General features: G+C 36.6%; 2 protein-coding genes across 2 annotated transcripts; both read right to left on the bottom strand.

Annotated features, from left to right (window-relative positions):
- Positions 1–1,279: 1,279 nt before the first annotated feature.
- On the bottom strand, positions 1,280–3,201 carry LOC147849381 (uncharacterized). The gene is made up of 3 exons (XM_087337587.1): positions 2,920–3,201; positions 1,691–1,749; positions 1,280–1,553 (listed from the first exon to the last, which is right to left on the bottom strand). Exons 1-3 carry the CDS (start codon positions 3,080–3,082, stop codon positions 1,401–1,403), a joined length of 375 nt encoding a protein of 124 aa, XP_087193713.1. The 5' UTR covers positions 3,083–3,201; the 3' UTR covers positions 1,280–1,400.
- Positions 3,202–6,361: 3,160 nt separating this feature from the next.
- LOC147849380 (integrin-linked protein kinase 1-like) lies at positions 6,362–14,926 on the bottom strand. The gene is made up of 11 exons (XM_087337592.1): positions 14,181–14,926; positions 13,575–13,649; positions 13,370–13,480; positions 11,883–11,962; positions 10,975–11,095; positions 10,289–10,368; positions 9,766–9,828; positions 9,487–9,593; positions 9,307–9,392; positions 9,078–9,202; positions 6,362–6,670 (listed from the first exon to the last, which is right to left on the bottom strand). The coding sequence occupies exons 1-11, from the start codon at positions 14,505–14,507 to the stop codon at positions 6,499–6,501; spliced, it is 1,347 nt and encodes a 448-aa protein (XP_087193718.1). The 5' UTR covers positions 14,508–14,926; the 3' UTR covers positions 6,362–6,498.
- Positions 14,927–16,329: the final 1,403 nt, after the last annotated feature.

Raw genomic sequence — 16,329 nt, 5'->3', positions numbered from 1 at the left:
TTTAAACAATAGTTCAGGTGCTCATAAGGATACGTCCAAGCAAAATAATAAAAAGGTACAAGTTTGCAAATAAGTGAAAAGCAGAGGTTTAAAAACATCCAAGAAACAACTGATGATGTTTGCTTTTAGCCTCCAAATGTTGCCAAATTGATAAGGAATATTGGAAACTTTTACAGTTCAATATTTGAGCATGACATTGTACATTAGTGTTTTTTGTGGGTTTTTTACCTCACCCTAAAGGTTTGGGACCCAATGTTTTAACTCAAAAAAATAAAACCAAACTGATGATGTTTGCTTTTAGCCTCCAAGTGTTGCCAAATTGATAAGGAATATTGGAAACTTTTACAGTTCAATATTTGAGCATGACATTGTACATTAGTGTTTTTTGTGGGTTTTTTACCTCACCCTAAAGGTTTCAGACCCAATGTTTTAACTCAAAAAAATATAACCAAACTCCATGAAAGGATAGGGCTTCTTACAACTCGACTTCAAAATTACTCAAGCAAAGTGTTGTGATGTGAAAAAATAGAAAGTCATCTCATATTTCGGACAAATAATTACTATTGACGGCAATGGCATCCGACCTTCGGTTGTGATGGATTCATGAAATGATTAAGCCTTTTTATACATTTTTGTAAACAATCTCTTGTAACATGTTGAATTTATTCTCGCATGAAGAATACTGTAACACGTGCAAGCTCACTCCTTTTTTCTTTTTCTCAACATTACCTATATTACTAGTGGTAAACCTCCCTAAAACCCACAAAAACGTAGAAGCTTTCAATGCTCAAATGTTCATTGAAAGACTTCAGCAAATTGAAAACAATCATAAAAATTATTATCTGGAAGAGAACTTGAAGAAACAAAAGATAACAAAACGTTATAAGAAATTTGATAGTCTGGTAATCCTGTCCTCGTGCATTGTAAGAAAGTCACATCTTACATGTCTATACATATACATTGGGTGGTTACTTTATTGAGTGAGAACGTTTATGTATTTGATGTTAGAACTCTGCTTAAATGGTGTTTCTCCCAACTGTATATTGGCTGGATCTTCATTATCCCAGGGTTGACAATTAAACTGTGGTTTCTATGGGAAAAGTTTCGAAAAGATTACATTGCATTACTAAAACTCGCCATCAAGAAAGACTATTTTTTGTCTTCTTCGGAAGCAAAATGGCAACCAGAATTGGAAACAAATAGTACATTAATAAAAGAATATGTGGTCTCTTGGGGGGTAAAGAAACATTTCTTTCCACCACAACAATAGAAATAAAAACTACGAATGAAAAAATCAAGTGACTCTTTTGTTTTCTCTCTATTACCATGTACAGCATCACCATTACCATGTACAGTTTCAGCAACGAGGACGAAATAAAATCCGTGGCCATCAATGAGAACTAGAAGCAACAGAAAAAAGAGATGAAGAGAGAAGAAGCAAGTCCATCACATGTAGCAATCACCTTCTCTGCAAAGGAAGAAGATACCACCAAGCGTGTCCTAGAAGATCTTCGACTCATACACATATCTTCTGGAATGGTCTGCAAATTTGCCTAGACAAACATATCACGTAGAGATTAAAACATTAAATAAAGCTTTATCACGAATAGTTCAAAACGTTAAGCAATACAAAATAAAAAAAATTGCGCCGTATTTGAATAAAATATTTTAGTGATAAAAAACTTATTACCTGAGCTTGAAGATTAGGCTTAGGTGATTGACAAATAGGCTCCTTTTCGTGTGGGCAACCTTCAACAACAATGATTCAAGCAAATGAGTTTTCACATAAACGATGCCATGAAAGATGATTCATAAAATTATTCATGTAGCAGTACAACACCCTAAACATTAGAGTACAATTAATGAAGTAAAGCACCATCAATGTGACAAAAAACATAACATCAAATAGAATCAATAAAAACCAAAACATGCAACATAAACCAATTATTTATGCATAAACATGGCTAGAGATTTTGTAGGATCAAAACCAGGTCAAAACAACAACCAGTTTTCATTACCAATCTATTGAATATAGCCAATAAAAGTTTTGATTACAAAATATAAAAAGAAAATCAAATAAACGCCTGAAGATGTTAAAATGCATAGTACGTTAAATAGTTAAGATTGACGCAGATACACTTTGATCATTGCACTATGTCAAATCCACAATCATTTAGCCTTTATATTCCTGGGGAACGGACGCATTTCATTCTAAAGTCTTTTATGAACAGATGGTTATGAATTATAACAAATACTGACGACTGTACTGCTATCATACACTTTGATCATTGTACTATGTCAAATCCACAATCATTTAGCCTTTATATTCCTGGAGAACGGACGCATTTCATTCTAAAGTCTTTTATGAACAGATAGTTATGAATTATAACAAATACTGACGATCGTACTGCTATCATACACTTTGATCATTGTACTATGTCAAATCCACAATCATTTAGCCTTTATATTCATGGGAACGGACGCATTTCATGCTATCATCTTTTATGAACTGATGGTTATGAATTATAACAAATACTGACGATCGTACTGTTATCATACATTATTTTAAATCTTCCACCGAGATCTCCACTAAAGAGTTCATGTTCAGACAACAACAGTTCGTAAAGAACTCTGCATCATCGCTCATACCCAACAATAGCGATGTGCACGAGTAACTTTACGATTGTGTTCATTTTCGTAGAGCGCATTGATCATCTAAGAGACGATGCGAAGAACGAATTCAAGAAACTCCAGAGTTTTTTAGAACAACTTAGTGTTTCAAAAAACGATGTTTTCTGAACCATTTCAAGGAAATGTTTAATGGACCATTTGAAGTAATTAGAGAGACATCTTGCAGAAATTTGTTTATGAAAGAAATCTGTGATAATTCATCGATGTGTGATATTGTGATATCCTTACCAGCTCTTTTGCAGAACCATTCGTGGTCATCCACAGGTGCTTCGGGAAGATCGAAATCAATCCATTTAGGTGCCTGGATGTTCTCATAGAAGTCGTCTTTCAGAAAAGTTTCACTGTCTCTGTCACCATGAGGTGAATTAGGTTCCATGTTTGAGATCTCCATAGACGAATTGGAAATACGGGGAACAGATGCAAAAAAGAAGAAAGGAAAGGTTTCGAAATGGAAGAAGAATAGAGTATCGAAAAAGAAAGAAGAAGAAGAAGAAGAAGATAGTGATGTAGCGATGGAATAAGAAGGTGATGACGATGCCGCAATGGAATAAGAAGATGATGGAAATGCAGCAATGGACTAAGAAGAAGATGAAGAGGACGTAGAGCAACCGAAGGTGAAGGTATTGAGGAGAAGAAAGAAAGGTCGGAAACAGAAGGAAGTAGAAGATGCAAAAGAAGTGGAGCAAGATATGAAGATAAAGATACAGAAACGGAGTAAGAAGATGGTGAAGGTGAAGGTGAAGATGATGGAGAACAGGAAGAAGAAGAAGACGAAGGCGCAGGTGTGCGAGCAAGAGAGAGAGAGAGAGAGAGAGAGAGAGAGAGGTGTGTGTGTGTGTGTGTATGAGAAAGAGAGTGTGTGTGTATGAGAAAGAGAGAGAGAGAGTGTGTGTGTGTGTGTGTGTGTGACAGAGAGAGAGAGAGTGTGTGTGTGTGTGTGTGTGTGACAGAGAGAGAGAGAGATGGCCGTTTGCAATTTCTGAACGGTTTAATTTGTGGTCGGGTGTGGTGCGTTCACACTTGGTCGGACACTTTTGAACTTAACTGTGTGTTGTTTTTATGTCTCAGGGGGGCGGGGTCCATACCACCCTTGGTCGGGCGGGCTGGCCTGGCTGTCGCCCACACTTGGCCTCAGGCTGCACGTCCATAATACTTCGTCCTACATATTTACCCCTCACATATAACACTAGGATCACTTATACTCCGCTCATTGGATGCATGTTGTTATAACCCAGATTCTCCAAAGGAAGGTTGCTCATCCTCCTCTGCTCGTCCCTCTTGATACAATGATTAATTAGCTTATATTTTTATTAATACTAATGGAGCATATTTTTATGGAAAAAAGAAGAAGATTAATTAGCTTATATTTTTTGTTGATTCCTTTGCACATGTTGGTCTCTTTGTAACCATGCAAGTTTTGTAAGATATGAGGAGTTGTATATTATCTCCTTTGTACATTGTCATAACTAATGGAAGTGGTAAATTTTTGGAAAAAAACAAAACAAAACACTAGGATTAGTTCAGCCAACTATCTCAATCATATTCGCCCACCATCACCACCAAGCCGTTTGTTCACCGAAACAATGCGCATGAGCACCAACTTAATGATACATAGCATGACGACTCTTACCCAGATATGTTGTGAAGGTTGATTAACAATTGTATCAGGCTAATGGTTCAGTTTTTGGTTTGTTCAAACTCAATCACACATTCTAGTTACGTTGGATTGTCGTGTCTTGAAAGTTTTCGTAATAGGTGGTCATGGAGCATATTCCTCGTGGAGATGGAACAAACACACATTGGTTAACCTGATTAGCGATTGTAGTTTGGTTTGTGATGCATCTAAATTAGGGTTGGGGTTTTCAGTGCAATTAAATTTGTGTTTTCTCTCATCTCAAAGTCTAAACATGAAGCATCATTGGGCAACGAATGCCATAGTTTGTCATATATTTCTCACTACAGCCATATGACTAGCATGTAGAGTCGGAAAGAAATGGATGATTCCCAACAAAAATGGCACTAATGTGAATGTAGTGCAAGTGAACATATATAATTTATTGTACTAGTCAAGCATGGTATTGTGAATGTGATACATTTTGACGTTAGTATGGATCCCCAAATTTGGAGCACATGCCAATGCATGTAAGGATAAATAAATTGGGGATAGATCCCCAAAGTTGGATCGCACATCTATACATGTACGAATAAAGTTGTTATAACATGTGGATCTGGAACACGCAAGGACAAAGTTACCATGACCTAAAAAACCGAAACCAATCCATGCCTTGGATTGGTCATATATGATGGAATGACAAACCACATTCTTATCCTTGCAATCTAGTATCCATTGAAATTAATTTTAATTACTAATCAAGAAAACAGATCACTTTATGCATTAATCAAAGTTTCGATTATAGTGATTGCGAGGAATTAATGGCCGGCCAAATTTGATCAATTATGCATATACATATAGCCTTAGTGCATTTAATTTGAAGGCGAGTAACTCTTTATATTAAGCAAAGAATTTCCGAAGATTAATTGCAAAACAAATGACAGTCATCTGATTGAGATTTTACAACAGAAATTTGAGAGGGAATATGTAGGAAATTTTACCTTTACATTAATGAGACGCCACAAAAAGGATTATATTCGCAAAATAACCCACATAATTTTAAAGGCACCTAATCGCATGAAAATTATGTTTGAACTTTGAACACATAAATCAGAAATATAAAGAACAAAAAATTACTGATAAACAGGGAATCGAAGGACAATAGATGGATGCATATGTATCAAGCAGACAGAATCGAAGGATAATGGATGGATGCATATGTATCAAGCAGACAAACACATAAACAGAGAATCGAAGGACAACGGATGCGTTTAGATTAAAATGAATAACTAATTGGAACCATTCCAAGTTTTCTTTAGAAACCGTTACAAACCAATTTAGTACATGCCTGCTTTCAAATTAAGGATCACTTACTATATAAACCCTATAATTAACAACACATATTACCTAAATATTGCTTAGCTATAACTACATGTTTACTCTGACCCTTCATGTAGAAGCTCCCATTGAAAAAGGATTCAGCAATCATTTACATACTTCAACACAAACTGAGTAAAAGTAATTCATTTCATTCCTCGGAACCTAATCATGTACTAGGGTCTCTAATAAAAGGAAATTATGTGAGTGGGCTCATAGAGGGCAGGTGTTGAGAATCCATCAGCCAACATGCAGGAATACTCTTTGAATGTCTCAAACATATCAGCAGATTTAGGCAGGTTTCTCTTTCAAATATAAATGCTAATTTCAAAAAAAAGATTGTGTACCCTATGGTTATCAAGTGGCAGTACCACGTTTCTTTTCCACACACTTGGAAACATATTCCCCACTCATTTCAATCTTGGATTCATCAATCAGACAAAGAAACATGATGTATTACCATCCACTAGGAACCAATATATGATAGAGCGAGAGAGCAAGAGAGACGTGGAATAGTATGTTTACAAATAAATTCATTGGCTGATAAAAATATGACTTATCGTTAGGGCACAACCCTAATACGAAAAACAGAGAGAATGTTTCTTTTCAAGTCTGATTAGCATCGAGTGAATGCCACCCATCTCACATCCTATATTTTTCACACTTGGTTGTACAAACATGAAAAGGGAGGACGATTTTTATTGCATGAGATATAGTATAGAAAAATTTAAAGATTTGCAAGCCAAGGTTTTTTCTCTGATACTAATTAAAGACTCAAATTATCCGAAATCATAACCCACATTACTTTTCGATACTGTTTAGAACTTGAAGCTCAGAGACCTGAGACTTGAGTTTCTCTTAGGAGTCTTGAGCACCCTCCGCCAAAGGCTTTGCTTTACACACAAAGGCTTTATTACCTGAAGGTCAGCAATAATACGCCCAAAGCCTGGTCGAGCCATTGGATCCTTGTCCCAGCATGCCTCTATAAGCCTGAAAGAAAGACACATTATCTAGAAAGCATTATAGACATAAATGGAAAGAACCTAGAGAGAAACACTATCAGCTTTCAAATATTACTAAACCTTGCAGACACATTACTATCATCTCCACACAATTATGCTTATCTATAAGTGAGGTCACATGCTTGCTAAATCATATAGAGAAATGCTTGACGTTGAAAAAGACGAGCCTCAGGTCAAGCAGTCAAAGGTGCATTCTCTAACACCAACCATATCCTTATATTACATTGCTTCGTGGACCAAGCAAAAAAGGAAAGATTGTAGGTAGAGAACTAAATAACACGCAAACACACTGAGGGAATCAAAATATAATGTATCCCTATCCATATTCTTATTTATGAGGGGCTGTATTACAATCTAATTCATATTTCAGCAACTGGTATCGATGCATGCAGATCTACAACTGCCCTAGACAGGATTTTGGGCAGCAAGGCATCGACTCGCATCTGTAGATCCACACACACAAGCTCTGTTCACCCTAGCATGAGCTACGTCAAAGTATGCCCTATCCAGGAATTTTTGGACAACAAAGCATAGACTCACATCTGCACATCCACACTGACAAGCTGTCTTCACCCTATCATGAGCCATGTCAAAGTAGAGAACTACTGTGTCTATCTAGGAGTCGCATTTACAAGCACCACCAGGTGGTTCTCTATGACCCATGCCACCAAGATCGACTCACTGGAGGATTTGCAACTATTGCCATACTAGAAGGACAATTCCATACCAGTACTAAACAATGAGATTATTACTCGCCATTATCAACCCATATTTGTAATCATGATTTCTTTCATAGGCCGATTTCTGCCTCTGTGGTAGACATTAACCTCTCTCTCTCTCTCTCTCTCTCTCTCTCTCTCTCTCTCTCTCTCTCTCTCTCTCTCTCTCTCTCTCTCTCCCCTTGTATGGTCGTATAGGCCATTTGGGCCTCTTAAAAGACGTTAATATATCTTTCTTCCTTTCACACATTTATTGAAGTTGTGATATTTATTAGTTGACCATGCAGAATGGAGTTGTGAGGATCACTATCATATATAACCTTTCAAACGAGCTATACCTTCATCTATTTGGAATATCAGGCGGAGTCAAATAGTAGGAGACATATAGGAATGCTTTTGATTTTGAAGTGTTAAGAGCACCCATCCCCCAATCATAGTGCTCCACTACTTATTATTTATCCTCACCTCTTCTATCATGTCTGCAAAACATTCTTCTTTCTTTCTAGTACAAAAATGTTGTAGCACTGTAAAACACATAACATTACTTGTATACGACTACGGAGAAACCAAGGGAATACGAGAGTCTCCCCTCTTCTTCTTTTTCATATTGGGGAATCACCCATGTCTTTCTTGACATACGCAAATCTCGTTAATTTCATTAATATATTAAATGGTTCTGTGGAATGTAGGGGTTGAATGCATGGTCATTTCATGAATATCCAAAAATCCTTTCATGAACTTCTCAAAGGATGGATATACAGACACACAAAGAAATAGGCCAACTCAGAGTTTCGTCCCACCAACTAAAGATTGAGACAGGATGAGTATTTTGCATACCTAAGAACTGAAAGATTTTGTAAATTATGTGGAGGAGGCATTGAAAGCAAGGAACATTTTGTGCGTGGATGGCAGCTTTCAACCACATTAGAGATAAGTATGCCACCCTGAATGTGGACTCCACCACCATTGAAAAAATGATGAAGAAGGCTGACCTATGACAGTCTTTTGAACTTCAGAAACACGGTGCATGCAGGATGCAACAACAATTTCACATCACTGATTTCTTCCATAGCTCCTTATCTCCAATAACAACGTGCCAAGGAATCATCATAGATCAACAAAGGAATGCCACGGATATCGAAAACTGCAAGTAACAGGATATAAGGCACATCGGCCATACCATCACCAGGTCATGAAGATAATTGCTCACCTTTCCAATCCACACAAAGACATCCAGATACACTTGTAAAACTTCATCATAGCGTCATTTCACAGTACCAACCAATCTTGGATATGAAGTTTGGTCATTACTACTCTCATACATAGCAACTCCGAAATTATTCCAGCATATGCATTAAGATAATGATCATGGAGCCTTTAGGAAACCTAGAGCTTTATGGATAACATCAATCCCCCCATATTTGTGACCATGATTTGTCTGATAAGTCCAATGTAGCCTCTAGTAAACGCTATTATTTCTTTCTAATTTCTAACTGATGATATTGCCTGCTTCTGGTTGGACTTGGAAAATAGTAATGGACAGACTCAAAAAAGTCCTTTTAATAAGAACTCTGTCATACCTTATGTATATATGATTTTCAATGTTAAGAAATTTACAAACATCTCGTCATATATCATAGGATTATTTTCACTCACTTTTTCAGTCCTTCAGGATAGTGTCTGTCCTTTGATCTGAAAGATGGCCTGATATGTTCATGGCAAACTGCCTGAATCACATCTTCTTCCTTTCGTAGAAAGAACTCTGAACGACCTTCAATCATCTGCAATAGTCATAAGAAAATCCATCAGCCGTTCAAACCTCCCACATGTCTATGGCTTTATGATAAGCTTTTAGTGTCTTTTATAATCTAAATTGTATTTATACCTGATATAAAATTATGCCGAATGAATATACATCCACTTTCTTGTCAAATGCTTTTCCTAGCAATAGTTCAGGAGCCATGTAATGACCTGAATTCAAGCATCACAATGAAAAATGTAAGAAGTAGTTTAAAATCTTGTCCAAGTATCTAATCGTTTTCAGAATTAATTCTTCACCACTCACGAGAAGGGATGTTAGAATCTGCGGTTGACTCAGAAAATGCTTTCAGAATCTGACCAAGATAAAAGTCTGCTACCTTAAGGCGGCCCACTCTATCCCGAAGTATGTTTCTGGCAACATACTGAGAAGAGAAAAGATTAGTAACTATAGCAAATAACACACAAATAACCACAATAAATTCTCTCTCACTTGTCCTTCGATGATGAGAATACTATTCATGGGTATATTCACACATGAGAATATTTTATTTCCCATAGACAAGATGAAAACAAAATCCACTACCTTGGTTTTAATTCCCGGTGAATGATCGGATCAGGCTTCCATTGATGTAAATAATTCAACCCCCTACATCATATGTGCAAAAACATGGATTGAACCAATATAATATTGATGGATAGTGATGCCATACATGCCAGATAGTACTCAGATAAAATTCATACAAAGTACTGACAAAATTCAAACTATAGTCTGGCTAAATACACTTATATTATACAGTTCAAGTATATTATCAGAATCCTCAAAGTTAAAATTGAAGACGATTAGAAATGGACAATTGAAAACCAAAATTAATCTTCTGAATCACAAATTCAAAACCACTTTAATAGCTGACAAAAATTTGTAAGCACCATGTGAATGTCATGGTTTTGAAGTTTCCATTTTTTGTCATACTCATGGAGTTGTCATTAGAAAGAGGTCTCAATACATAGAGAACAGAAATTTTGGCTCCACTCCAAAGAGTGACTTAAACCCTAGTAATCAATCCCCTTACCAACAAACAAATTCATAGGCAATAAAATGTTCTTACATTGCTATGTCAAGAGCATATCTCACAGCTTTTATTAGCTCTAGTTGGCCTTTCTGCTCCAAATACCAATGTAAATCCCCCTGTTCAATCCACCATGTTAAACTGCGTACATGTTTCCTCTTATGTACCTCACAATAGACTTTTTGTAAATGACAATGAATAGAGAATACAGAAGCCCAACTCCATAAAAAATCAGAACATAAACTTGAGGAGAGAAAATCTCACTATGAGGAGAAGATAGATATATTTTTAACATCCGAGAGAGACCGATTGCAATCTATGGGAAGGGGAAATTGTAAAGGATGTGTAATAGTTCATCATAGAAATAAAAGTCTTGTTATTTGTTTACTCAGATTGCTTGAGGAACAAACAGGTTATGAACCATTCAAAAACTTTTAACGGGATTGATAAAAAGTAGATATATATAAACTCCAAAACGCCCCCTAATTTTTCATTTCCCAAACTGCCATTGTTAAACACCAGAAGAGCAATTATATGTGTTATTTGAGCAATTAAATGGCCAATTCATCCTCCCTTTTCTCTTGGAGGGGTTGACCAATTGGGAAAATAATGAGACTGAAATGGGAATTCATGAGAGAATTCTGACATAGACTTATAACTGAAGATAAAAAGTATACAATATTAAAATTATCAAAGTGAAAAGATCAATCTACAACATTGCATACCCCAGCACAATACTCCACGATGATACGCATTGGAGTGCTTTGAGTTACAGCACCTAAAAATTGTACAATGTTCGGATGTCGCAACTTTTGTAATAAAGCCAACTCTTCCCGAAAAACACTCCTACATTACAAAACATTGTGATGAAACACTAAACCAAATACAATTAGCCTCGGCAATGAATATTTTGATACTGAGCAAGCATCTTTAGCACCTAAATTCGACATAGATAACTCTTGCAAGTAAATTTGTTGACACAGTTACAGAGATTACATCAAGATCATTTATAGTTGATTTTAGAACAGTTCTTCAGTTTGTTCATATGCAGTTGAAAATTTCAATCGTCAAGGAATGTCTCTGTCCTAACACAATTGTTAATAAACAAACATTGAAACTTATAATAACAATGCAAACATTGAGCTTCAGTTCATAAATATGTTATCTACATACACAGGACAACATCCTATAAGCTTAATAAACATCCAAACACAACTAAACAAACATTGCATCCTTATATATAAGGCTAACAGAGGTGTTGGATAGCATCTTGGCCATGCAATAAATTTATATATAATATATATCTGCAGTTCTAGCATAGAATTTGCATTAGTATCAGATATACACAAACATACATGTGTGTTCTGTGTATTGCCATGCACATATACAAAGTAACTAGGGTGTTTAGTAGTATTTTCGCCTTCCAATACCACAACGAATAATGGCTATCTATGAAATAAATTATTTCCTATTCAGTAATAGTTTATAAAAATAAACCTCTGATACATAAAGATTATTAAGGTTTACACACTTGAACAGCAGTTTTGCATTGCAGTGCTAAGTTTAACGCACTTGAAACTTTTTAGTTTACAAAGACAAGTTGGAATTTCAACAAAGAAAGCATAAAACTTACACAACATGTGTTCGGTTTGATAAGTCATCAGGAATCTCCTTTACAGCAACTTGAGTGCCATGCCATGTACCAACAGTATACTGCATAAAGTTTCAACAATAATTCAATACATTATGTAGCTCAAAAACAACAGTTTGGTTAGTCACACAGTTCTATATTAGTCAATATATGAAGGACTCTCATAATTGGAGTTGATACGCTCACTTCAATTAAGATCCCTAACACGATAATTTAATGTAAATCACGAGACTACTGATTAATGTATTGTGGACCTTTGGATTAAAGCTTCTTTCCAAATGTACATCCAGGTAAAATATCAACCACTTTTTTTAAACATGGAAAAACAGGGCTGTATATTATCAGAACAAGAAATCCTCCAAGATTTCTATGTAGCCAAATTCTGAGGAAAATGCAAAGCATGGCATAGCAAAAAACCTCCACTAAAGCTATGTATGCTACCATGAAAAAACAACATTGAGATGGTATGTGAATATAGTGCTATAGAGGATCACGTGTATACAATATGTGTGGTTGAGCTTGTTTTCTCAACAGTATGTACCATCAAACATGAACATCAATATGGATAGATTCAAAACATAAAGATAAACAAAGATGTCTTATAGAGACTAAGTGTACAAGTTACAACAAGAAGCTCAATCAATGTTGTGGGTCATTCGATCAGCCATGCTATCAAAGATTACTTCTAGAGGAAGGATCAAAGAAAACATAAAGATCCCTAATATGACATTTTTGCAGGTTTTCTCTGCCTGTAGAATCCAATCTATTCAAACACTAAAAACATCAAGACAATCTTTCTGACCATGTATACCAACAATGGAAGACATCGTTGATTAGAAATACCATGGTTTTTAAGTCTAATTATGAGCTGTTTGTGCTTGGCATATTGCAATGCATTGACCAACACTAAAGTGAGTTGGGAAACAAGAGCTTACCAATGTGTACGGTTCAAAATCCACTCATGAACCTAAAGCATACAATGAATTTGGAAAAAAATCCAAAATACCCCCGAGATTTTTCTTTAAAAGTTCCCCAAATGCCTTCAGCGAACCTCATCTTGAGCAATTATATGCGCAGTTTGAGAAATCACATGGTCAATTCATCCCCTTTCGAGAACTGATTAGGGCACTCATACGAATAATGAAAATTTAGGGGTATTCTGGAAAATAAAGAGAAATCACAGGTCTTTCTGGTTTAGAGGACATCCCTACCTCATTTGCTAGACAGAGCCCACTTCCTGCTGGATCTTTAATCCAACACTCTATTTTACAGTGAATATAAATAGGCTTGGATTGTTGCTACAGATTTCACCATACATGATGTAACAAAATATCATTACACATGCATAATCAACAAACCCCTACACAAGTCATGAATATGATAAGGTATTTATGATTCTAAGTGATGCAAACGGTTTCCATTGGTTCCGAGAAACAAGACCACTGTGAGACAAGAGACAAAATGAATACCCCAGGAAGCTTAGGTTCTCTCTTGAAAGTGCCAAGTTCCTTTGCGTTAACTTCATAGTCAGGGACGTCAGCTGGATTTACAACTTCCATTGGAGCTTTTACAGACGTTTGCTGCAGAATATTTTTTACAAGTAGCATGAGTGAAAGAAAAAGGAAAAGAAGAATAAAATATCCACCATGCATGAGGGAAAGTTAATGAACTTACAGGAAAGATGGCTCCAGCTCGCTCTAAAATCACACAGACATCTTTATTGCCATAATGCATTGCATCTGCAAGAGGCTACACAGAAAAAGGAAGAAATGAAAATTATATTTGCTCTTCAAGATCAAGCATTTTCTTTTGTTTAAAAGAAAAAAGAAGCAGGTAACAGTGCTACTCTATATGTTGATCAATATCATTCATTTACGTTAGTCTTATGATCCAGCAGCAGAAGAGAAAGAGAAAGAGAAAAAAATTATCTTTTCCCACCAACAAATTTCTTCAAGAAGGAGGAAATTCCATTGGGGAAACATGGGTAAGAAGAAGATGCTAGCAATATAAACAGGATAGTAGTGTTAGCTCCTTTCTTCTTCTCCTCTGAATGTATAGTAGTAAGAAGAAGAGAACCATCAAGTTTCTTCAAGAAGAAGAATGATGATAGAAATTCCAGTTAGGAAACACAGGTAAGAAGAAGAAAAAAGGAGCTAATAGTGCAACCCTCTTTATCAATCACTACACTATCATTAGCTCCATGATTCAACAGCAGTAAGAGGAAGAGAAAACTTCTCGCTTCTCCCATCAGCAAAATTCTTCAAGAACAAAGGAGCTTACAGTGCTACCCCAACGATCACGGGAGTTCACATTAGCTCCATGATTCAATAGTAATTCCACAACCTTGGCATGACCTTCACAAGCAGCTACATGGAGAGCTGTGCGATCGTCGAAATCTCCAGCATTCACATTCACTCCTTCTGCGAGATGGGATTCTATACCTTTCTCGTCCCCTTTGCAAGAGAGGAAGAGAAGGAACATGGTCTTGTCAACATTGTCAGGAAGAGATAACTCCAACGATTGCAATCCTTCCTCCGTGTCGGAATGATGAGGAGCCATGGATGATTGCCGTCCAAGAGAAAACCGATTCTTTAATACTGGATCCATGAACCTCTTAATTGAATGTTTTTCAGCTAAAGCTTTTGTACTAGGCTCAGATTGTTTGTCGTATCCCTGTATTTAAATGTAGTCTCCTGTAGAGTTTTACAGAGAATCAAAGTTTTTTTAGGTAAATAGGCTCAAATGGAAGGGAAATAGACCTACTTTCAGCTGACAAATCAATACAAAAATGAATATTCGAATTTTCAGTATCAGACTATCAAATTAGACAAAATGACTACTTTCAGCTAACATCGACTTAGAACACCATTCCATATGCTACTATCAGCTACAAAAAACCACTAAATCAAACGTCCAGTTACCTACTTTCATGCGAATTAGAAGCAACTAGAAGTCAAGGGGAGCCAGGTAAATTACTTTCAGCCATAATAGATTCCAAAGAGAAAAAAAACCAAGTGCTACTTCCAGCTAATACTAATACAAAAAAACACTATTTCTACCATCTAATCTCTTTAAATAGACAGCAAAATAGAGACAAACGAAAGAAAATGGAGGAAAAATGTAATAGTGGCAGAAAATGGAGGAGAAAAAGAAGCAATTGACCCAATTTTGAAACACGTGGAAGTGAATTTGAGATATCTTCAGCGAACATCCATGTAATAACTTCAAATATGTGGAGATTGAAGGGTCGCGCTAACTTCTGAGATATATATATATATATACAGAGAACAGAAAGAAAGCAGAAACTATCACTCAAACACATGTCGAACAAATATAGTCCTTGCAAAACAATTTAGAAACACGTGAGAATGGGGAGACAATCGATTATTACCCGAGCCAAGAAAATTGATCGCGGGAACAAACAAGAAGAATAAGACAGAAGACTTTTCGGGTAAGGGAGGAATGCAAAGAAAACGATCGGGAAGCTTGCTGAAGAATGGATAGAAATGTTGGTATACGGGAAGAATAGGGAACAATAGTGGGACCTCTTGCAGGTAAAAGAGTAACCTAAAGAAGAAGAAGAGGAGGAAGAAAGAAGAAGGGAAATGTCTGATAAAAGAAAACACAGAGGAGGAGAGGAGAAGAGCCATGGTTTCTTGAGAGAGAGAGAGAGAGAGAATTGGATTGGGGGGGTTCACAAGGAACCATGTGGGGTTTATCATGTGCGAAAGACACCAACCCATCTGTGAAAACTGTGTCTGTGTCTTTGTAGAGAAAGGGGGGGTTATATTAGTTATGAACACAAGGATCTAGTGAAACACACACACACACAATCTCTCTCTCTCTCTCTCTCTCTCTCTCTCTCTCTCTCTCTCTAAGCTGTTACACTTCATTTGTCTGGGTGCCTATGTCGTCGTCACTATCGCCATCGTTATCGATGACGGTGGTATGAGCCTGTGTGTGTGTGTGCATACTTGTCTCTATCTCTCATGCACCTGCACTACTTCCATCTATTTTGCCTCTATGTGTGTTCGATCACACTATTCGACTCATGTGGTTATGTGCTTGACTACCGCACACACCCCATTGTGTTCGTGTGATCGCATGATGGCCATTAGAGGCTCCACCCATGCTTCTCATGCCCTGTCCGTCACCAAACATGGGGATCAAATACACACATTTAGAGGCCATTCTTGCTAGTGACACAAAAGTCAATATACATCCACAAGCCATCTCCTTGTTCCACCTTTTGTAGGTCATGGTTATTTGGTGGATTTTGAGCACACTATTAGCATAATTAGGTACCGAGGGGCAAAGTGAAGGTCTTAACATCCTTATGATGCAGACTAAGATGTCATTAGAAAGTTTAAGAGTTAGAGAATTTTAGTCATGAGGAGACCAATAGAGGAGAGGTCACATTTGTATGTTG

This window comes from Azolla caroliniana, unplaced genomic scaffold, assembly GCF_043228905.1.
Source record: "Azolla caroliniana isolate FFs.n. ecotype wild unplaced genomic scaffold, voAzoCaro1.0.p SCAF_71, whole genome shotgun sequence".
Classification (NCBI taxonomy): domain Eukaryota; kingdom Viridiplantae; phylum Streptophyta; class Polypodiopsida; order Salviniales; family Salviniaceae; genus Azolla; species Azolla caroliniana.
This window is presented reverse-complemented; position numbering and strand designations above follow the sequence as displayed.